The 24,665-nt window shown below is 39.7% G+C and overlaps 2 protein-coding genes across 3 annotated transcripts in view; one reads left to right on the plus strand and one right to left on the minus strand.

The window, feature by feature from the left end:
- KCTD9 (potassium channel tetramerization domain containing 9) overlaps window positions 1-7,427 on the minus strand; it is a 32,151-nt gene extending 24,724 nt beyond the window's left edge. Inside the window, exons 1-2 of one of the 2 annotated variants that reach the window (XM_067470671.1) lie at window positions 7,303-7,427; window positions 160-281 (exon numbers count right to left, since the gene is read on the minus strand). In XM_067470671.1, the coding sequence (XP_067326772.1) occupies window positions 160-281; window positions 7,303-7,350 (170 nt within the window). In that variant the 5' untranslated portion in view covers window positions 7,351-7,427. The remainder of the gene's footprint in view (window positions 1-159; window positions 282-7,302) is intronic. The other variant, XM_060787642.2, reaches the window with a different exon arrangement.
- Window positions 7,428-7,750: 323 nt separating this feature from the next.
- Window positions 7,751-22,527, plus strand: CDCA2 (cell division cycle associated 2). The gene is made up of 13 exons (XM_060787508.2): window positions 7,751-8,197; window positions 12,209-12,342; window positions 12,715-12,829; window positions 13,697-13,896; window positions 15,108-15,198; window positions 16,192-16,421; window positions 16,907-16,964; window positions 17,334-17,509; window positions 17,885-17,936; window positions 18,041-18,111; window positions 18,404-18,532; window positions 19,279-19,459; window positions 20,440-22,527. Exons 1-13 carry the CDS (start codon window positions 7,996-7,998, stop codon window positions 21,396-21,398), a joined length of 2,598 nt encoding a protein of 865 aa, XP_060643491.2. The 5' UTR covers window positions 7,751-7,995; the 3' UTR covers window positions 21,399-22,527.
- Window positions 22,528-24,665: the final 2,138 nt, after the last annotated feature.

Consider the following 24,665-nt stretch of genomic DNA (forward strand, 5'->3'; position numbering starts at 1 on the left):
GCCTGTGGTCACTCACCACAAAGTAACAGTCTATTCTGGTACAAGTTCTTTATTGCCTAATCAGAATTTTCATAGTCCCTTTCTAAAGGGGTTTGTCGCTGTTCTTGGTCTGTGCACAATAGTTTTGGTTTGCCAACACTCAGTTTGGTTCAAACTTACCTAACAAGAGCAATGTCATCAATGAGTCCCCCTCTCCCATTGTAGACACTTGTTGCTTTTATTCCAAGCTTTGTACTAGCCACAGAAAGCAAGTCTGAAAGAGTCCCATAAACAGCCACAACCTATAAAGAGAAGGTTAGTCTTTTAGCTCATTATACATGATTATCTTTTTTCAGGACTTTATCTCAAGTAACCTCATTTCCATGGTTATGTTCTCTTCTTGCTCCCTGCCCATTCTGTCCTTACCCAAGAACATCATTTTAAGATGTCTATCAAGCTTCTCTCCGAGTTAGCACCATTATTTGGGCAGGTGGAGGGAAGATAACAGTAGTAGGGCTGGGCGGTTTCGTTTCGTTAATTCGTAATTCGTTAATAATTCGTTAATTTTGTTGATTACGAAGCGATAGCGAACCATTCTGGAGCAATTTTTTTAAAAAACGAATTTTTAAAGACGTTTTGTAAATGCTTCGTATTTCGTTATTGTATTCGTTTCGTTATTGTTCCGAGGTCGTTTCGTTATTATTTCCGCATGTCTGGGCCAGTTTTATGGTTTAATTAGTGAAAAAAAATTATAATATCACACCAACAGTCAACAACAGAGGGAGAGGGAAGCTTCAGAAGGTTTTGGAGGTTTTTTAGCGTATTTCGCGGTCGCGTCCGCCATTAACGAATCAATTCGTTATTGTTTCGGAAATCGATTCGTTATTTTTTTACCATTTACGAAATTTCGTAAATATCGAACTTTTTAAAAGGAAAATTTTGTAATTATTTTAAATATCGAAATGCAAAACCCCCCAAAAAACAAATCGATTTTAGAAACAAATTTTTCCGTTGTTACCCAGGCCTAAACAGTAGGGCTATTCCACTGCCTTGCTAAAAAAAACAGACCTTGGACTACAATTTCAACAGTGATTGTGACTCTTGGGAAATTCTCTGCAAAAAAACAGTATAAGGCCCACCACAGTGATCTAACTTCCCCAGTTATTCCTGCTGAACTGAAGTGTAACACTCTCAATCTCTATTTTTCTTTCCCATTCCCTTCTGCATCTCCAAATTATGAAGACTGCAACAGAGTATGATATCCCAATACATTTTAGTCAGCTTAATAGATAGATATTGATGATGCAAATACCACTGCCACACTCAGACACAATAATAGACAAGAAATTCTGAGATTGATTTGTCTTTCTTTATCTTTAGCCTTGGGGGATCCCCGGCATGGTTTAAATCTCTCTACGTGGGGTTGCCTTTGAAGACTGCTCGGAAGCTTCAACTGGTTCAACGTTCGGCAGCCATGATACTAACAGGAGCAGCACTCAGGGAGCATACAACTCCTCTGTTGCGCCAGCTCCACTGGCTGCCAGTTTGCTACCGGGCACAATTCAAAGTGCTGGCGTTGGCCTATAAAGCCCTAAACGGTTCTGGCCCAAGTTACCTATCCGAACGCATCTCCACCTACGAACCCACTAGGACTTTAAGATCTTCTGGGGAGGCCCTGCTCTTGATCCCGCCTGCAACTCAGGCACGGTTGGTGGGGATGAGGGACAGGGCCTTCTCAGTGGTGGCCCCTCAGCTGTGGAACGCCCTTCCCACAGACATTAGATCGGCTCCCTCATTAATGGCATTTCGGAAGAAAGTGAAAACCTGGTTATTTGAACAGGCATTTGAATAGGCAGTGCAATGATTTACAATGAATTATAGGAAATCGGAACAACAGATGACGAGCTTGGATTATGATTTTAGTTATGAGACGCTAGTGAGTTGTTTACTGATGTGTATTGATAGTTATTGGTGTTAATTGCTTAGTGTATTATTGTGCTAATTGTTTTTAAATGATTTGTATGATGTTTGCATTGAATTTTTGCCGCTGTTTGTTGTTAACCGCTCTGAGTCGCCTAAGGGCTGAGAAGAACGGTACACAAATAAAGTAAATAAATAAATAAATAAATAAATCAGTCAACTCTGAGAATAAGGCTATTTGGTGTGATCGACTTGGGAATATGAACCAAACATCTCCCCTGTTGTGTCCACCGCTTTGAACTATTACACCATTCCTGCTCTCAGTTTACTATGCATTCCAATGTGTGTTCTGTGTGTTCTGTTTCCAATCCATTAAAGCACAGACATAAACTGCAGACAGATTCATAAGTCATATAGGAACCTTTATATAAAAAATAGCCTCTAACCTGCAGGTGTATGCTGTTCCAATGCATCAAAATTTAAAAAATGCTACTCATCTCCCCTAACCTTTATTATTTATGACTTCCTAAACTTTATGGACCTGTTCCTAATCAGAGCCCTGACAGCTGTTGTTACTATAAGCAGAAACAGCAAAGAGAAGAGCATCTGTTCACCGAAGCTTCACTCTATAATTTTCTATCCAGTCTCATAGTGAAAATGAATGAAGATCTGCTAGAGTTTTCTGGAAAATGTTGCAATGGAAAGGTTTTTTTATCCCTGCTCTAACTACAAATATAATTGAAAATGGATTTGATTTTGCATTGCTCTCTTGCAACAGTGCCTATTTCCAATTTAGTTTTAGAAGGAACTCAAAATAAAGGCTTCTTGTTAAACCAAGCATGGGCAAACATTAGCCCCCCAGGTGTTTTGATCTTCGGCTGTTAGGAATTGTGGCAGTTGAAGTTCAAAACACCCGAAGGGAAGACTGAAGTTGGCCCATGCCTGCATTAAACCATTAATCACACAAACACAAAAGCTTTGCCTGAACCTGCGAGAGAGGACATATCTCTCCTTAAAATAGTGTCCGCAGAAGACATGTCTGGAGATGAGGATAAAGATCAGGGATCTTGGAAAACATACTTTTATGAATAACAAGAAACCTGGGATCTTTGGGAGCTGTAGTCCACATAAGGTTTCTCTTATACTTGGGTTTTAACCTGCAGCTACATGGAGGATGGAGTATTATTCATCTCCAGATTCCATGGGATGCATTCATAGCTATTAAAGGAAAATATAATACTATAATTACATAGTATGGAAAGGCTCTGGAGTTTCCTAATGTGCCTAACAGAAACTATCACACACTTTATGGCTCCTCCTTTGAGCAATTCCTATTCAAGTCACACCTAAAAGCCTTGTTTGAAATGGCCAGGGTATCCGACTGTATGTGTAGGGACAAAACTCCACACTTTTAGTCATGCTGAACACTTCAATCAATACAGATGATAAATGCAATGAATGTTTCCATTTTTGTGTGCATGTCTAATAGGAAAAGGCTCGTGGGGTTAAAGACTGTAATTTACTGGAGGGAAAACTTAAACCCACTTACTCTAGAAATTTTTCTCAAGTGTCAGCATATGCATGTCTGCTGAAAGCATCAATAGTAATAATAATAATAATAATAATAATACAAATAATAATAATAAACTTTATTTGTTACCCCGCCACCATTTTCCCCAATGGGGACTCGGAGCGGCTTTCATGAGGCCAAGCCCAAATGACAATTACAATAAAGAAAACCAAAAACACAAACCGAAAATGTGAACAATAAACAATAGCATCATAGTTAAACAAAACACATGAATACATAACAATATGAAAAATAAAGAATATGCACAGGCACAATAATAATAGGCAGGCAACATGTAGTAATTAAGAGGACAAACTGATTAAAACTAATTAAAAAGTTGGGCGAGATAAAAGAGGGAAGCAGATAATTTACGGAGAAGGGCTCATTCCAGCAGGAGTTGTAGAAGCAAGCTTTCCCATGAGGGGGGACGTATACTCTAATGACAGAACTTTGAGCAATCATGTGGGATTATACAAACAGAAACAAAATATATCTACATGCCCAATGATCATCTATTACCAAATACTCTGCTACTCTGATTAGGTTGTGATCCTAACAGGTCATGATCCATTATCCCCAATACGTTGGCCCTCCAGGTGTTTTGGACTATCAGCTGTTAGGAATTGTGGGAGTTGAAGTCCAAAATACCTAGAGGCCTGAACTTTGCGGGTGCCTGGTCTACTGTTTATGTTTTAATGTGATTTCCACAGACTTGTTTTAATAACTATATGTTTACTTCTCTTTTAAATGTGATGTTGTGTAGAATTTAAATTGTATTGCTTTTAGAGTGGTGAGCCATTTTGGCTCTTGATCCTTAGAAAAAATGAAATACAAATAAATAAATAGCACCCACAAACTATACGTCTGTGGTCATTGCACTACAACTGTCCAACTTACTTTTTGTCTGCCTTGTTCTTTTCTGCACTATTTTAGGTTATACGTTCCCTGACCGAGGCAGTATAGTTATATTTATTTACTTACAATATTTATATGCTACCCTCACTCAGAAGAGGACTCAAAGCGGCTTACAAGTTGTATGTACATACATTACATTATATTATTAGCATACCACAATATTAGTATTATATATTACTATATTGTACTATACGACTATATTGTAATATTATTAGTAATATTATATGTAATATGAAATATAACATTATCTTGTATTACTATTGGCATTATATTGTATTACACTATAACATTTATATGTGTATACAATATATTATATTATTAGCACAGCACAATATTAATGCTATATATTACTACTAGCTGTACCTGCCACGTGTTGCTGTGGCCAACCTTCCCTCCCACTTTCTCTTCTTTCTTTCTCTCCTTCCTTCCCTCCCTTTTTTGTTTCTGTCTCTTCTTCTTCACTTTCTTCTGCCCCGCCCACCTTTTTTTTCAATTCCTCTTTCTCTCCTTTCTTCCTTCTCAACCTATTCTTGGACTGCAACTCCCAGCACTCCTCCTGATTGATTGATCTATCTACCTACCTATCTAGCTCTATCTAATCTATCTATCTGGAGGATTGCTGGGAGTTGTAGTCCAGGAATAGGAAATTGGAAATATGCAGGGATTGGGATGCTCTCAAAGAAATCCAAGGAGAAGAAAGCTTGCAACCTGGAAGCAGTGCATTTGGATCATCCTCCTCTCCTAAAGGGCCTGGTCTAGGGGATGCTGGGAACTGTAGTCCAGAAGAGAATGTGGCTATTGTGCATTTTGTTTGCCAGGGGAGTCATTTTTGCGCATGTGGTATAGCATTTTTGCTTTTTAAGTCCCTTCTTCTGTGTTTTTCAGTGTTTTTATGATAGTCACTCGTTGGCCTGATAGGCGTATTGTATCCAAATTATGTTAATCCCACAAAGGAACATTACATTTTTATTTATATACTAGCTGTACCCGCCACATGTTTCTGTGGCCGACCTTCTCTCCCTCTTTCTCTCCTTTCTTCCTTCCCTCCCTCCCTCTCTCCTTTTCTTTCCCTTCTTCTTTCTTCCTTCTCTACCTGTTTCTTTTCTCACTTCCTTTGCTCTTTGGTTCCATCCTTGTCTCTTTCCTTCCTTCCTTTCCTTCCTCTTTCTCTCTTTTGTTCCTTCTCGCCTTCCTTCTCTTTTACTTTTTTATTTCCTTCTCTCCTTCCTTCCTTCTCTACCTTTCTTTCCTTCTCTCCTTCTTTCTCTCCCTCCTTCTCTCTCTACCATTCTTTCCTTCCTTCCTTCTCTTCTTCTCTCCCTCTATCCCTCCTTCTCTACCCTTCTTTCTTTCCTTCCTTCTCTCCTTCCTTCCCCCTTTCTGTGTATGTGCTTTGTGTGTATATGCATATATGCGTGTGTATATATATCTGTGTGCATATATAGTGTGTGGATCATAATAAATTGTGGCAAGTTCTTGGTGGGATGGGCATACCAAGCCACCTTGTGTCTCTCCTGAGGAATCTGTACAAGGAACGAGTCGCAACAGTAAGAACTGACCACAGAACGACAGACTGATTCTAGATTGGGAAAGGCATACGGCAAGGCTACATCCTCTCACCCAACCTTTTTAACTTGTATGCAGAACACATCATGCGAGGATGTGCGGGGCTTGAGGAATGCAAAGCTGGGGTGAAAATTGCTGGAAGAAACATTAACAACCTCAGATATGCAGATGACACCACTCTGATGGCCGAAAGCGAGGAGGAGCTGAGGAGCCTTCTAATCAAGGTGAAAGAAGAAAGCACAAAAGCCGAGTTGCAGCTAAACATCAAAAAAACCAAGATTATGGCAACAAGAATGATTGACAACTGGGAAATAGAGGGAGAAAACGTGGAGGCCGTGACAGACTTTGTATTTCTAGGTGCAAAGATGACTGCAGATGCAGACTGTGGCCAGGAAATCAGAAGACGCTTCCTTCTTGGGAGGAGAGCAATGTCCAGTCTCGACAAAATAGTAAAGAGTAGAGACATCACACTGGCAACAAAGATCCGCCTAGTCAAAGCCATGGTCTTCCCTGTAGTCACCTACGGATGTGAGAGCTGGACCGTAGGGAAGGCTGAGCCAAGGAAGAGAGATGCTTTTGAGCTGTGGTGTTGGAGGAAAGTCCTGAGAGTGTCTTGGACTGCGAGAAGATCCAACCAGTCCATCCTCCAGGAAAGAAAGCCCGACTGCTCATTGGAGGGAAGGAGACTAGAGACAAAGCTGAAGTCCTTTGGCTACATCATGAGGAGACAGCAAAGCTTAGAGAAGACAATGATGCTGGGGAAAGTGGAAGGCAAAAGGAAGAGGGGCCGACCAAGGGCAAGATGGATGAATGGCATCCTTGAAGTGACTGGACTGACCTTGAAGGAGCTGGGGGTGGTGACGGCCAACAGGGAGCTCTGGCGTGGACTGGTCCATGAGGTCACGAAGAGTCGGAGACGACTGAACAAATGAACAACAACAACAATGGTTGTTTAGAGGCATTTTCTCCTGACGTTTTGCCTGCATCTATGGCAAGCATCCTCAGAGGTAGTGAGGTGTGGTGTATCTATATCGTACTATACCACTATACTGTAATATTAGTAATATTACATGTAATGTAAATATACATGACTATATTGTATTATTATTATTAGTATTATTATATTGTATACTGGTGATACAGGAATGAAAGTTGAGAGAGGAAAAGGGTTGAGGTCTCCATTGGATGACCTTGCCATTCCTTGAGACCTGGGCCTTCCTCACAGGGCTGTTGTGAAGTGAGGGAGACTCGTGCCTGCCACCTTAGGAGGAGGAAAGTCAGGATTAACCATGCCATTAGCAGATAACATTCCTGAAAGCAGAGCCATCACCCGCAGTTCTTGTTGAGCTCACCTTCCCATTCCTGGGGCTGCCATTCACAAACAGGGTGACTCTCTTCATCTCTTCTCCTTCTTCCCTCAGAGTGACATGCTCTTCCCCGCCTGGGTTGCAAACCCGGAAGCCGAAGTTCTTTCCCTGACTCAGCCTATTCACCAATCCGCAGCAAGCCTCGTTCTCCTTCGCCCAATAGGAACTGCGATGCACATTGTAGGCGGGACTTTCGCCTTAGAACAGCTCCAGCGGGAGCCTATCAGAGCGCAATGTTTTTCCAGCTGAGGGAGGGGCTACTTTGCATAGGGAAGAGGAGCGCCGCTTCTGATTGGTTGTTGATCCTATGACGTTGAATTACCAACGGTCGTTTGTCGGTTAACGATGTCGACGCTTCCGCGTGGCCGGCTCTCCTTGAAAAGTAGTCCCTGGGATGTGGGCGGTGCCTCTTCTCATTGGAGGAAAGACGTGGGAGAGTTTTGGTCACGTGAGACACAAAACTGGCCAGAATTCAAGGGAAGTCGGGAATAAGAATAACAAAGAGTCTTATTGGAGAAAAGGCGGAGGGATACGTAATTGCATCGCGAGGGAAGAGGCTTGTTTGAATGGAAAGCGCGAGGAAAAGGCAGTCGCTCTGAGGCGAGTGAAGGGAGAAGGTGTTTGTGTTGAAGAAGCTTTAATGAGGCCTGTTGTTGTTGTTGGCGGCTAAAGGCCACAATGGCAAGTGTGTCTACACAGCAGACAGGCGCCTCCCCGAAGGGCCCCAACGCCGTGGAAAGGCCCACTTATTGGACCCCTCGCAAGAGTGGATTAGGACCAAAACCAGGCCTTGAAAGCCCCGCGACGCCGCTAGATTTCTCTACCTTGAAAGCAGCTGATTTTGGCATTACCCCGGAGTCGTTTACAAAACAAACGGAAGGTAATGTTCCAAGAAATCTGGGTTGTTGTAGGTTTTTTCCGGGCTATATGGCCATGGTCTAGAGGCATTCTCTCCTGACGTTTCACCTGCATCTATGGCAAGCATCCTCAGAGGTAGTGAGGTCTGTTGGAACTAGGAAAAAGGGTTTATATATCTGTGGAATGACCAGGGTGGGACAAAGGACTCTTGTCTGCTGGAGCTAGGTGTGAATGTACCAGGTTTTTTTTTTTTTGGTCGTGTCAGGAGTGACTCCTGTTGTGAGAAAATTGGCCGTCTGCAAGGATGTTGCCCAGGGGACGCCTGCATGATTTTTGATGTTTTTATCACCCTTTTGGGAGGCTTCTCTCATGTCCCCGCATTAGGAGTTGGAGCTGATAGAGGGAGCTCATCCGCCTCTCCCCGGATTCAAACCTGCGACATGTCGGTCTTCAGCCCTGCCGGCACAGGGGTTTAACCCACTGCGCCACCGGGGGCTCCATAATGTTTCAATTGACCACCTTGATTAGCATATAATGGCCAGACAGTGCCTGGAGCAATCTTTTGTTGAGAGGTGATTAGATGTCCTTGTTTGTTTCCTCTCTGCTGTTGTGCTGTTGTAATTTTTGAGTTTTTTTAATACTGGTAGCCAGATTTTGTTCATTTTGATGGTTTCCTCCTTTCTGTTGAAATTGTTGAAATTGCCCAGACACGAATCAAGGAACATGAAAGGCACTGCAGACTACTTCAACCAGAGAAGTCAGCCATAGCAGAGCACCTGATGAACCAGCCTGGACACAGCAGATTATTTGAGAACACAGAAGTGCTGGACCACTCTCACAACCACCATGTCAAGCTACACAGAGAAGACATTGAAATGCACAAGCATGTGGACAATTTTAACAGAAAGGAGGAAACCATGAAAATGAACAAAATCTGGGTACCAGTACTAAAAAACTAAAATTACAACAGCACAACAACAGAGGAAACAAACAAGGACATCTAATCACCTCTCAACAAAAGTTTGCTCTAGGCACTGTCAGACCATTATGTGCTAATCACGGTGGTCAGTTGAAACATTCACACCTAGCTCCAACAGACAAGAGTTCTTTGTCCCATCCTGGTCATTCCACAGATATATAAACCTGTTTTCCTAGTTCCAACAGACCTCACAACCTCTGAGGATGTTTGCCATAGATGCAGGCGAAGCATCAGGAGGGAATGCCTCTAGAACATGGCCATACAGCCCGAGAAAACCTACAACAACCCAGTGATTCCGGCCATGAAAGCCTTCGACAATACTTTAAAGAAATCATATGGCAGTCTGTGTCGTGTGTGTTTAAGGCAGTGTTTCCCAACCTGGGGGACCTGAAGGAGTTGTCAAAGATGATTAGAAAACATTATTTTCTGTTGGTCGTTCTGTGTGGGAAGTTTGGCCCAATTCTATCGTTGGTGAGGTTCAGAATGCTCTGATTGTAGGTGAACTATAAATCCCAGCAACTACAGCTCTCAAATGTCAAGATCTATTTTACCCAAACTCCACCAGTGTTCACATTTGGGCATATTGATTATTAGTACCAAATTTGGTCCAGATCCATTTTTGAGTCCTCAATGCTCTCTGGATGTAGATGAACTATAACTCCAAAACTCAAGGTCAATGCCCACCAAACCCATCCAGTATTTTCTGTTGGTCATGGGAGTTCTATATGCCAAGTTTGGTTCATTTCCATCATTGGTGGAGTTCAGAATGCTTTTTGATTGTAGGTGAATTATAAATCCCAGCAACTACAACTCCTAAATGTAAAGTCTATTTTCCCCAAACTCCGCCAGTGTTCACATTTGGACATATTGAGTATCCATGAAAGTTTGGTTCAGATCCATCATTGTTTGAGTCCACAGTGCTCTCTGGATGAATTTGCACAACTAAAACTTGTGCGCCAGCTGCGCCCGTATCTTGGGAAGGCTGACTTGGTCACGGTATTCCACGCTTTGGTTACATCCTGTTTAGACTACTGCAACGCTTTCTACGTGGGGTTGCCTCTGAAGACTACCCGGAAGCTGCAGCAAGTACAACGTGCGGCAGCCAGATTACTAACGGGTGCTGGGTATAGGGAGCACACCACTCCGCTGTTACACCAGCTCCACTAGCTGCCAATTAGTTTCTGAGCACAATTCAAAGTGCTGGTGTTAACCTATAAAGCCCTAAACGACTCCGGCCCGGTTTACCTCTCTGAATGTATTCTCCCCTACAAACCATCAAGATTACTAAGATCGTCTGGAGGGGCCCTGCTCTCGGTCCTGCCGACTTCACATGCGTGGCTGGTGGGGACGAGGGACAGGGCCTTCTCGGTAGTGGCCCGGCAACTCTGGAACTCTCTCCCGTCAGAGGTTAGAACTGCCCCAACAATCCTGACATTCAGGAAACAGGTGAAGTCGTGGTTATGGAGGCAGGCTTTCGAAGAATGAAACAATGATCTGCATGGAAGACGGTGTATATTCGATTTTAGTATGACGACTGACCACTGTAGTTTTAAATATATGTGCTTTTTAAATGTTTTATTGCAATGTGTATTTTGATATTTTACCGATTGTATGTGTTTTTATGGTTGGAAACCGGGCTGAGTCCGTCTTATGAGGTGAGAAGCTCGGTATATAAAACTTTTAAATAAATAAACAAATATTTATTTAAAACTCAAGGTCAATGCTCACCAAACCCTTCCAGTATTTTCTGTTGGTCATGGGAGTTCTTTGTGCCAAGAGTGGTTCAATTCCATCATTGGTAGAGCTCAGAATGCTCTTTGATTGTAGATGAATTATAAATCCTATCAACTACCAAATGACAAAAACACACACACACGCAAACACACCTCTAGATTTCTGTCAGCAAATGTGAAAGCAAGACAACAAAAAGAAAGGAAAAAACAGGACAGACAGGTGGTCTGTCAAATTTGGGTGTATCAGGTATTTCTGCAATTACAACTCCCAAATGACAAAATCAATCCCCACCAGTATTCAACTTTGGGCGTATCGGGTATTTATACCAAGTTTGGTCCAGTGAATGAAAATACATCCTGCATATCAGATATTTACATTACAGTTCATAACAGTAGCAAAATGACAGTTATGTCGTAGCAACAAAAATAATGTTATGGTTGGAGGTCAACACAACATAATGAACTGTATTAAAAAAAGGCTGTGGCATTAGGAAGGTTGAGAACCACGGTTTAAGGGGTAGCCATGAATGATTTTGGAGGCATGTGTGAGTAAGCCACATAATGTTGAGTTGTAAGTTTTCTGGGCTGTATGGCCATGTTCCAGAAGCATTCTCTCCTGATGTTTCATCCATATCTAGTGCAGGAATCCTCAGGTTGTGAGGCCTGATGGAAACTAGGCAAGTGAGGTTTATATATCTATGGAACAATTTCAAAGGTTGGAAAAAGAACTGTTATCTGTTGGAGGCAAGTGTGAATGTTGCAATTGATCACCTTGATTAGCATTAAATGGCCTTGCAGTTTCAAAGCCTGGTTCCTTCCTGCCTGGGGGGATCCTTTGTTGGAAGGTAAAGATAAAATTTCATACCACAAAAATTAAAAATGAAGGTTAAAATAGACCAGCTATTACACAATCCCAAGCTACTTCAGATATCTGCGTCACCCCTAGTTTACTCCAATCGCCTCCAGATACTGTTGGAAGGTGATTAGCTTGCCTTGATGGTTTCTTGTCTGGAATTCCCCTGTTTCTGAGTGTTGTTCTTTATTTACTGTCCTGATTTTAGAGATTTTTAATCCAATATAGCCAGTGGTGAAGGAAAATGGGATTTCAAGTATAGTATAACAATCTGGAGGGCCAAACAGTCTTCTTCTTTGGTTTGGGTTGTAAAATACCTTATTATTACATTGGCCACCTTTTATCTTAAGCTTCTGTTACATTAACATTCACTGCATCAACAGTGTTAACTGAAAATTTTGGGTCTAGAAATGCGTGTTCCCTTTAGATAACACTGAATGTTCAATATAGCATGCTTTTTTGTTTTAGGACAATCTAAGAATGTTTTAAACAAATTTAGACGTCGATCAACAATTGGAATTCGGGGTTCACCAGAAAATAATTCTCTAATCCGATATGTTGCTTACCGACGGCGAGCAAGGAAGCAAGATGCCTTGGCGCAGGTAGATATACCATAATGTGCTGGTGATTGTACACCAACCATTAGCAGGAATGATGCAGCACTCCATATGTTGTTGAACTGTAGCCTTAACTTGTGAGGACTGCTGGGAATTGCAGTCCAGCAATATTGGGAGTGCTGTATGATCTTTTACAGAGTATACATACTGAAAATGTGCAGGTAAATAGTGTTACTAAGACCAGAGAAAAAGGCTTTTTGGTCAAACATGAAATTAAGTTCTAATTTAGCAGTAGTCCACAATTTAAGTGTGGCCTTTGTGGTTAGTTAAAAACTTAGGCTCATGATTGTTCTTTCCTTTATTATTGAACATTAGAAATAAATTGTTCAGAAACTTTCTTGTGTTGTCTTTGGACAGGCTAGCCCTTTTACACATCGGAACACTTTTCTAAAAGATAAAATTGCTGCCTTCCAGTTGTCTTTTAACCCACCTGAGGAAACTGTGGAAAGACAAATCCATGTAGCTGAAACCTGTACGTAAACCTGGTGTTTTTCTGTTGAAATTTGTTGTTGAGTTCTAAAAGAGTGCAACTTAATTTTTGAAAATTTTGTTTGCATTAGTTTTGAATATGACATTGTCTAATATTTAAGGCAAGATCTCTAATTGTTTTGCCTTCATTTTGGTGGTAGGGCATAAAAAGTGATTTTACCTGAGAGGACATCTTTTAAATCTTGGTAAATTTATTTGGGAAATTCTGCACTTGAAATGTAAATAATAAATAAACAATAGAAATATTTTATAGTGAAATCCAGGATCCAGTTGAGTGTTTGCTGTATCATATTGTTTCCATTAGAATCAGCATTCATTTGGTTTGCCATGCGCATCCTGCACTGGAGAGCTAAGAATAGAAATGTAAAATTCTCCAGAAAATTTGAAGACTTAGAGGATTTTTTTCTAGATTTTTGAGAAAATAAAGTTGCTGTGTGAATGGGAAAAAATGCAATATTGGGTAGAAGTATGCTTTGGGAATGTGTTATAACTATTAGAATAGATTATATTACAAGGTATTCAGAATATAATTACATATTGAACTTGCTGGTTTAAGATTTGTCTTTCATTATAAGTGCAACTATAGGCAAACCTTAGTGAGCAAATTAGCTCCTTTTTTGCAAAATAATTTCATGACTTACCAAGTTCAGCTTTTACTTCTTTATTCTGTGTCAGAGCTTTCTAGACCTTCCTGTGTGCATCTGAGATCTTTTTGACAGCATGAAACACTATAGTTGTAGTGTTCATAAGAAAAACCTGGATTCTGCTAGTCTTAAATACTGAACTCTTTTATTTGTCAACATAATTGATGTTATAGTAAGGCATGTATTTCTGCGTTTATTGCATATAGCTAAAGAAATCAATGTAGGACCACATGAAGAATCAGAACAGGAGCAGAACTTGCCATCAGTGTTTGGAACACTTGCTTTTGAGGAAAATACAGCTATGAAATCTTTAAATGGAGGGAAATCTTCCCTTGATATACAGGAACACAATATTGTATCTCCATCATCAAAGCCTTTCCACACTGACACAGGTGAAACTGCAGAGGTATGATGTACATTGAGACTTGTAGAATTAAATTGCCTTACATGCTGTGCCATAATGCAAAACAAATGCCACGGGCTAGGGATATTGTGCTTGTAGTATTAACTGAAGCATAACCAATATCATATAAATGTATCAGAATTATTCTTTATGAAGGTTATAAATCTGTTTTAACAATTCTCTGGTTTTCAACGTATGCTTATGAGATTAGTTCTGGCTAAGCTCCTACATTGATCTTTCAGAGCATAAAGCTCTGCCAGGCATAACTGAGTCCTCCTTGCTTTCTGAGCTATTGCATTACCTCTCCTGGCCCTGGAGCACTCTCAGTTCCACGGCCATTTGGTGACAAGGGGATAATAAAAAAGGCCAAGGATGTGGGAGGATACACAGTAGCCGATGGTCAGGGACTGTCTATCCACCTTTGTTATCCTCTTGTCATCAAATAGGTATGGAAAGAGGTGAAGTTCAGAGTGTCATAAACACATGCTTGTATTAGATTGGTGTATACAATTTGTCACAGTCAGGATCTTTACCCCCACCTTTTAAACTATTTTCTAAATAGTTGTTAATGGGATTATTTCTCTGTCGGTGGAAGGGAGCTGTTGTATACAACTGATGCTACTGTTTTGCCATCCCCCCCCCCCCCCAAGAGAAAAGTGCTTTTGTGAAACAGCTGTGGGTATTATTTTCATATTTCTTTCACCTGCCCAAAACAAACAGAAGATGATGGAGATTTGGTTTTCATAGCGGTTCAGAAACAATACACTTCAGAGAGCCTTCTAGGCTTTGGTGCTGTATCATTGCAGGCTTCCATTTCTCTTATGGGAACTTACAAAAAAAGTGAAATCACTTATCTCTTGCATTTGTTTTTCGACTTAGACAACAGCACTCAGTTCAAATTGGCTGCCTCATTATCAGAAGATACTCAAGGAATGTCTTGGTTATTCTCCAGAGGAATGGCAAATGCATCTGAGCTTCCTATTTTCTTCAGTCAGGAGCTCTGCAAGGTGCTATAGCAGATTCTTTCTATGGTCTGATTGCCAAACCTCTTTAATCTCTGTCCTTTCCCAACCTGAACTTTTCTACTTTATGTGTTTCGCATGACTATAGTGCAAGGATTTGAACTGGTCAGTTTTCTGTCATGTAAACTAAACTGATGTGTCTTCTGAAAAATGATTTGAATATGCTTCATATATAATAATGGGTTTCTTTAGGCACTCCCTGGCTTGCTAGCAAGTAGTGCAAAATCTGGATACACGAGTTTGAAAACTACTCCTTGTAAGGGTGTATTGAGGACTCCATGTGGTAAGAAATAATTTCCTATGTATTGTCTTTATGTAAGCTGTATTTTAAGTATGATTTTTGAAAATAAAACAAGTCAAGAAATGCAGTGATTGTTTTTTTATGACCAGCCGATTTCATACTGTACTTGAAGACTTGAATATAAGGCTTAATAAAATGTATAGTTTTAGATAATCTTCAATTCTAAGATGTACCTTTTCCCCATATAAACATTTGTACAAATGGGTGTTTCTTAGAATTGCAGGTGTATCATGTGTTTTTTATCGTGCTGGTACTGAAATTAGGATGCATCTTACAATCGATGGCATCTCATGATTGAAGAAATATGGTAGTAAAACATTTAAGATAAAGTATATAAATCCTATTCAAGGGCAACCCTCTGTGTCTTCATGCCTTCTTAAGAAATGATAGCTATCAATAGGAAAGTTCTGTAAAGAAAACTCTGGGTAATCATTGAAAGCATGTAATAAGAATAAAGCGTATCCCATAGCTATTTCCTGGATCTTTCTCCAGGCCATAGCTATGAAGTGCTTTGTTCTACTTAAACAGTCCAGTGTCCCTTTCAAACATAAACTGTGATTATTTGTAACTATAACAAACATAGCTGCCAGCTTTAGTCATTCAGTCAGCATGACAAACAAAATTAAGGAAAATGGAAGGTTCTGAAGACCTTATAAAACTATTAAGGGAAGGTGGAGATGATGAGGAAGCCTATGATTTTGAAGCTTATTTACCTCATGTGAAACACTGGTTTAGTACATTAAATAGATTATTTGCAGGTTATAAATTGTAAACTATATAAAAAGTGGTAATTCAGCAATGACAGAGAACAAAATGCTTGCAGTAGTGAAGCAACACTTCTATCTTTAAAAAATCACAAAAGAAGTTCCTTTCTTTGTCCCCCATTTTGTTAACTTGCCATCTCCTTGTATCTCTGATATATGTACACATTGAAAAATTAGAATTGCCTTTTTGTTTTTGCTTTTTATTTTGAAGATAAGCAGTTCTCACATGCCAGTGAAGAAGTAAACTGGAGTGCTACAATTCAGAAGAGCTGTAAGAAAGTTAGATTTGCAGAACAACAAAGTTTGCAACTATTTGATGAAACCAAGCCTCCTGTCACACCTGTTCAAAGAGATTGTTTGTCTTCCTCTTCTGCTCGTCCTGTTTTGAAGAAAAGACAAGTAGAAACTGGAGATAAGAAAGTTGGCATTGAACACCATCTTGTAAGTTTGGGATTAATAGGAAAACATTTTTAAAAGTGGGGAAAGTTCATTTGAGAAGTTTCTGTGGTGGCACTGAGATTGTTGGAATATGGACAAAATCTCCTGTTTATATTAAGAGGGTAGATTCTGCATCAGATGTGTTCTGTAGTTTTCTTGTTACTGAGGAGCAGACTTGATTAGCAGAGACTAAATACTGTTATCCCAGTATACACAGAAAGGTCATTCTGTGATTTTTCGTAATGATGTTGCATATCATTTCTGATAGCCACTAATGGATACATTTGATGCCATTTGATGTGCATATTAAGCTTTACTGTACAAGTAATTGTTTTCCCGATGAAAGATTCAATATTCCGTAAGAAACGTAGTGAAAATTGTCAATCAAAAAACTCAGTGCATTCTTGTATTCCAGCCTGAAGTAAGCAAGTTGTTATAATCAAACCATGTAATCCATTAAGAACTAATTAAGACATTTGTTTTCATAGGAGCCCATTGATGATACAAAGGAGGAATTTTCAGCAGACTCTGGCAATACAACTAATGGTGAGGAATTATGGGAGTCATGATCCAAGAGAATCTGAAGGGCCAAGCCTTCTGTCATCATGGTTAAAGAGGTTGCCAAAGCCTTATTAATTGAGAAAATGGGGTGATAATTATTGAGAGGGGTGGGAAGAACATAATTTTCCTTGGAGTACCTAGTGAATCTTTTAGTTAATTTTATTTTGGTTATGGACTTGCCTTCCCATTACCAGTATGTTGGTCTTTGGGGTATCATAACTCATTTTCCTTTGGCTCTTTAATATTTTATATATTTGGGACTGCTGTCAGTTTTGCTTTTTATTGTCATTTGATTTAACTTTTTTTACATACATTGTTTTTTGTTTACCACTCATAAAATCTTATGGAATGCAGAAAGAACTACCAGATCAGTAGAAGAAGTAATTATAAAAAATGAAGATCTCGTCTCTGTTGATATTCCATTACATCTAAAAAGAGTTCTGCTCAGTTCATCAGTTTCAAGAGAAAGTTCTCCAAACATGATTCCTGACAAGAAATCATTTTCCCAATCAGACCTTGATCGCAATGATGTAAGTCAGATTCACATTTTGTGGGTTTCATATACTTGGGATTAATGTTCTGTTCAGATCCTGAACAAAATTCAGAAACTCCCCTTCCCAATATAGAAATTTTAGTTTACCAAAGGAACTCATTCATATTCTGGTCTTTATAAGTATGTATAGCTTAGTTGAAACTTGTACTCCTTAATATATCTTGATATCTCAAATTTGATGACTACATAACCTATTTCATAATGTCTTGTACAGTATATCAGTTTGCAATTCAATATCTATAGTCATGGTCGCATTCTGAACCTAATTTTTGTTAAATCTTTGGTTTCACTGTACTGTTGCAATAGTTTGTTCTTGAAACAACATGCTTGCATTGTTACTTTCTTGCTACAGGAACAAGAATCATCAAAAGGTGCTGAATGTGCTGCAAACTATAATCTGGAAGGTAAAGCTAGGTTTCTGTGTTTTTACAGTTTGCATTCCTTTTTGCATCAAGGTGCAAATACTTAGGTAATATATGCAATTTATTCAATCTTGTTCCCCTTTTAGAAACAAGCAAAAATTCTCTTCATGTCCAAGCTCCTGCACGTAGAATAACAAGATTGTCTATAATAAATCAGGTAAAAGTATGAATTTTTTGAGCACTGAATTTCAGTAAATGGATAAGTGCATTTCCAAATTGGATCTTCACAATCAATTAACATTATATAGTTTACTGGAGACAACACTCAACTATTTATCGTGTGATAGTGTTATAACTATTGATAAATGGAAAAGAATTGCAAAGAAAGCATTTTAAACCTGTGTGATGCAGTGTTCTTAGTCTATATTTTATGTGAGATAAATTTAGACTTCTGGCAAATAGTGTCTGTTTTTATACACTGACTTCATAATATGAATAATTCTTAACAGCATTGCAGCAAAGTAGAAGAAACAGATTCTACCCTTGCAAGCAAAGTGCCAATCAAGAATTCCAAAGACAAAGCGAATAAAATTCAAAAAACTAAACCTGAAGCAAAATCTGTTCAGAAAAAGAAACCAGTGAGTAATATTTTACATTGCAGATGATGTTTTGGTGGGTTGTCATTGTGTAGTTCTGCTTTTAATTGTAGATTACACAGTGCATCGTTGAGATGTCAATTGGTGAAAGAGGTTAATAGTTAATAGTTATCTTGGCTTAGCCATAAATCGACTTGCTTACAGAGCAACTAAGAGGTCTGTTATTCATAGGATTGTCATAAGTCAGGATTGATTTGCTGGCAGTTAACAGCAATAACAAAATTGAAAAATGAAAGTTTTAGGTACTGTTATTGGAGAGACTGTTGGAAATAGCAACCTTCCCAAGCCTCCGCTAGTTATTTGTTATGTATATAATTGCTTACTGTATTGTATATGTGTATATTGGTTTGCCGTTTTCTTTAACTTCTTTGTTGTAGGAGGGGCTGCAGCCCATGTGATCAGGTCTGGGCTTATTCAATTTTCGTTGTGGTGACTTGATACATCATATGACTGAATTGATTTGCCTACATTTAAAACATAGTTCTCTTTACTAAATACAATGTCTTTGAATGTAATGTATTATAAGAACTGTATTAAGGTATTCTATGAGGGAGTCGCTAACTCACAAGGCTTCTTGTATGGACTGGTACATGCTTGAACTTGCTTCCCAATCCAATAGACTAAATCTCAATCAGCAAGGAACAAATATTTAGCTTATATATACCAACTGCAAGTTATAAATGTAATTTTAACAGAGTACATAATGATATCCTCTATATATTTTATAGGCTGCTAAATGCAAAGTTTTTGGAAAGAGGAGAAAGAAAAAAAAGAATCAAAAAGCGTTGTATGGACAGCGAGAAATCGCATCAAAGACACCTCTCTTGAGTCCAATTCTTGAGGTGACAGAAGAAATCTCATTTGGGTCTTCTTATCAGCACACCCCAGAGTCACACGTTTCAAGCTTTGGTATGTAAACCTATGGTCTGCTTTTCTGATCCTCATAATACAGTGGCAAATTCCTTGTGTTGTTAATGGGGGTATCATTAACACAAACAGTATAACCTTTTTCTATTACGAAACTTTCAAACTATTATATCTATTTTCATCAGCAGTTTTGCTTGAGACTTGAGCTGGATCTGCACTACCATATCATTCCATTTTATAATGCAGTTTAACTACATTTAATTGGATTACATGAGTCTAATCTGCATTCTGAAATTGCATTTTATGGTAGTGTAGATCCAGTCCCAGACAGAGTTAATACACTGCGATGGCACTGCGGGTTAAACCGCTGAGCTGCTGAACTTGCTAACCGAAAGGTCACAGGTTCGAATCTGGGAGGTGGGGTGAGCTCCCGCTGTTCACCTCAGCTTCTGCCAACCTAGCACTGCGAAAACATGCAAATTTGAGTAGATTTGGTACTGCTCTGGTGTTAAGGTAACAGTGCTTCATGCAGTCATGCAGGCCACATTACCTTAGAGTGTCTACGGACAACGCTGGCTCTTCAGTTTAGAAATGGAGATGAGCACCAGCCCCCAGAGTCGGACATGACAGTTGAAAATCTTTACCTTTACCTATAACAAATTATTTATGGATTGAGAATTTAATCCTAAGGGCTCCCAACCCGTCTTCCTTTGGTGCTTAGTAGTCTTACTCAGGGTCTCTGCAGGAACTAGGAGTAAGTGTGGGGTAAGTAGAGGAGAGGTCTAAGGAGAGGGGGGCAGAAAACAAGGGGAGTGTTGTGGAATGCCAAAAATACAGTTTGTTAAAATGATCTGAAATGTTATTTTATTATAATGGGCATCTGTTTAGAGTTTGCTACGGGCTTCTTTTTAGAATTTGAATCTTTCACCTAACTAGCAAAATCTAGTTAGATATTCGATTCAAACACTGAACAGAAGTGTGGTGTGTCGCCTGGGCCTTTTCTAATTAAGATTCTTTCTTAGATTATTCCATTTTGAGTGACCTTTGTGGGGAATCTGAGAATGGAAGAAATGAAAACAGTTGCAGCCTGTGGGATAATAAGGAAGATGGTGACTGCCTGCATTCTAGTCTGGGTCTTTTCAAGAAATTGGACATGCCAGCCTCATTCTCACCGCTTGCAGATGATTCTGCAGATGTTTTGAAGGATATGCTTCCCTTAGAGTCTCCTAAACAAAATTCTCCCAAGAAATTGAATACTATCTTAAAGGAAAAGGTACAGGTATTGAATAGTGACTGTACCTCAGGAAAAGCCAAGAAACAGGAGAAACTTGAGATCCCACACTCACCAAGAGCTGAACGGACTGCACTTGTTAGTGTAGAATCTGCAGCCCAATTAGGGGGTGAAAGTGACAGCATGAACCTCAACAAGTTTCCAAGGAGAAAATCCAGAAGACAAACCTTTCATCTTCCAAATTGTTCTGAAACACCTGAAAACATTCACAGTATCCCTGAAGGCAATGTGGAAGAGCTTTCCCTTGCACCCGTGGATTCTGAACACTTACATAGCCTACAATGCAGTATAGAGGCCTCCTTCAGTAGTACTTCCAGAAGGGTGAGGCGCAGCATGAGAGGGCATAAAGATGCAGAAAAGGAGGGCCTGGCCTGGATTGAGATACCCGATTCTGCCTGCAGCATCAAGAGAAGACTGTCCTCCCGCATTCCTCAAGAATCGGAGCTGCTTCATCAAAAGGAAGCCAATGGCATCCAGTTGCCCTTCCTAATGAGCGAAGAGCAGGAGAATGCTCATGTTCCAACTGGCCCTTACAAGGTAAAGAAAAGGAAGAGCATTGCCGTGCTAAGTGCCAAAGAAAACAACAGCTTTCAGGCCCAGAGAATCAGAAGAGCGAGTCTTGGATACAAAAGTGATTACTGCTATAGAAAGGAAATGAGCACATTCATTAAAAATCATCCTACAATTTAATTTAAGACTATTCCTATTTGAAAGGGAAGGTTAGCCAGTTTGCTTGAGATATAATACCAGAATAATTTGGATTTTTGAAAAAGGTTAAGAAATTATTATCAATGCTACACAGAGGAAATGTTGACAAAAAGTACATGCACTAAGAATGAAAATACAGAAGAGAAATAAAAGAAATAATGGAAGTATAAAATATATTGTTTATTGCATATCTATCTATGTATATAATAAAAGTCAGTGTTTGTATGCGGAGGGAGGGAGGGGAGTGTATGTGGCAGCTTTCTGATTGGCTGCCACTTTCACAGGCCACTGTGACCTGCATGGGTGATGGACCTGGATCAAACTTGGCACACATAACCCCCATGACCCCCATGAAGTGGACCACGGATTATGGGATTGGTAGTACTTTCAAACACTTTGGTTCCCACTGACCATTGTGGCCCCCAACAAACTCCGATAAAGACCAAACTTGGCACACAGAGCTCCCATAACCCACTCTACATCCTACTGCAGATTAGAGGGAGACCGACCACACATAATGGGATTTGTAGTACTTCCCCTCCCTTCGGTTCCCATAGACCATGGTGGCCCCCAACAAAGACCAATAAGGACCAAACTTGGCAGACAGAGCCCCCATGACCCACTCTACATCCTACTGCAGTTTGGAGGAGGGTGGAACATGGATGATGGGACTTGAAGTAACTCCACTCACTTCCCGAGACCGCTGCGACCCTCATCTAATGAGCGATCAAGACCAAACTTGGCACACATAACCCCCATGACCCATTCTGCATCCTGGTGCAGTTTGGAGGAGGATGAACCACAGATGATGGGACTTTAAGTACCTTCACTCACTTCCCAAGACCGCTACAACCCTCATCCATTGAGTGATCAAGACCAAACTTGGCACACAGAGCCCCCATGACCCACTCTACATCCTGGTGCTGTTTGGAGGAGGATGGACCACAGATGATGGGACTCGCAGTACCTTCACTAACTTCCAGAGACCCCTGTGAGCCACAGAAATAACTGATAAAGACCAACCTTGGCACACAATGCCTTTCTCAAATAACCCGGGCACAACTGGGTCCCCAAGCTAGTAGCTAATAAAATTCAGGCTTAAGTTTTTGAACTGGTTTCTAATGTGTCCTTATTCAGGCGGTCAGAAGAATAGTGTCAGAGAACTGATATTGTCAGCTGGTAATAGCAAAGAAATGACAATGGGAAAGTTTAAGCTAACATAGGTTTCATATGACATGCACAAAATTCTGTGCACATTTAATTTTGGGGTAAATTGCTCTCTTTTAAAAGAGCTTGTTCAACCTAAGAAGCAAGCATTTAAATTAGGTTGGTGAATTTATCTCTCAAATATACACACCTCTGGAGAGTTGTTGGTTTTTTAAAAAATGTTCCAAATTAGTCTTTACTATTGGGAGAGTTAAAATATGTAGGTTTTGAAATTATTGTAAAAGTGGTTAAAACGCTTAATGAGATGACATTCTTCATACACCAACCCAACCTGCTACATTTTTTACAGTTTAAAGTTGCATGTTAACCTACTGATTAGGCCTGGGTAACAACGGAAAAATTTGTTTCTAAAATCGATTTGTATTTGGGGGTTTTTTTTGTTTCGATATTTAAAATAATTACAAAATTTTCCTTTTAAAAAGTTCGATATTTACGAAATTTCGTAAATGTGAAAAAAATTACAAAACATTAACGAATCGATTTCTGAAACAATAACGAATCAATTCGTTAATGGCGGACGCGACCGCGAAATACGCTAAAAAACCTCCAAAAACTTCTGAAGCTTCCCTCTCCCTCTGTTGTTGACTGTTGGTGTGATACTATAATTTTTTTTCACTAATTAAACAAAAAACTTGCCCCAGACATGCGGAAATAATAACGAAACGACCTCAGAACAATAACAAAACGAATACAATAACGAAATACGAAGCATTTACAAAACGTGTTTAAAAATTCGTTTTTTAAAAAAATTGCTCCAGAATGGTTCGTTATCGTTTTGTAATTGGAAAAATTAACGAATTACTAATTAACGAAACGAAACCGCCCAGCCCTACTACTGATGTGTATACCACAGTTGCCAGAAAATTGGTTTCCTGTTCCTATTATGGATCACTACAAAAGCTTACAAGGAAATTTTATTGTATACATAGTAGAGTTAAAATTTCATTTTCATTTCAAAAGTCTTGGCTTTTTTTAATGGCCCATTGAATACTGTATATACTCAAGTATAAGCCGACCCGAATATAGTTCGAGGCACCTAATTTTACCACAAAAAACTGAGAAATGGATTGACTCGAATATAAGCCAAAGGTGGGAAATGCAGCAGCTAGTGGTCAATTTCAACATAAAAATAGGATACAAATAAAATTGCATTAATTGAATCATAAGTTGGTTAAATATTTTTGAATATTTACATAAAACTAATTCAACATAAGACTGTCCAACTCTGATTCAACCATTATTCTAACCTTCTTCAATGTAAATATGCTTACGTATCCTTCCAATAATAATAAATAGAGTAAAATAATAAATGTAACAATAACAATAATATTATTATTTATTATTTCGAACATTTCTACCCCGCCCTTCTCAACCCCCGAAGGGGGACTCAGGGCGGCTTACAAAAGGCACAATTAAATGCCAACAATACACATAGTAAGATAAAATACATAGCAGCGACAGTTATAAATAGTTAAAACAGTCCAATTATACAATAACAACTAATAAAAGCCAATCCAGTGATCAACGTTCGCCAAGTTCAAAATCTGTAAGTTCATTCCGCATTGTCATAATCCTATCCAACTCTTGTCGTCATTGTTCTTTGTCTGTCTGCCAGATTACCCAAAGGCCTGGTCCTATATCCATGTTTTTAGTTGCCTTCTGAAACAGGAGGGATGTCGATGACCTAATTTCCCCGGGGAGAGAATTCCACAGGCGAGGGGCCACCACCGAGAAGGCCCTGCTCCTCGTCCCCACCAACCTCACTTGTGATAAAGGCGGGGCCGAGAGCAGGGCCTCCCCAGAGGATCTTAAACTCCGAGGTGGGACGTAGAGGAAGATGGGTTCGGACAGGTACACTGGGCCGGAGCCGTATAGGGTTTTGTAGGTCAAAACCAGCACTTTGAATTGTGCTCGGAACTGGATCGGCAGCCAGTGGAGCTGACATAGCAGAGGGGTGATATGTTCCCGGTATGATGCTCCGGTGAGTAATCTGGCTGCCATCCGTTGGGCTAACTGAAGTTT

This window comes from Anolis sagrei, chromosome 7, assembly GCF_037176765.1.
Source record: "Anolis sagrei isolate rAnoSag1 chromosome 7, rAnoSag1.mat, whole genome shotgun sequence".
In the NCBI taxonomy this organism is placed as follows: domain Eukaryota; kingdom Metazoa; phylum Chordata; class Lepidosauria; order Squamata; family Dactyloidae; genus Anolis; species Anolis sagrei.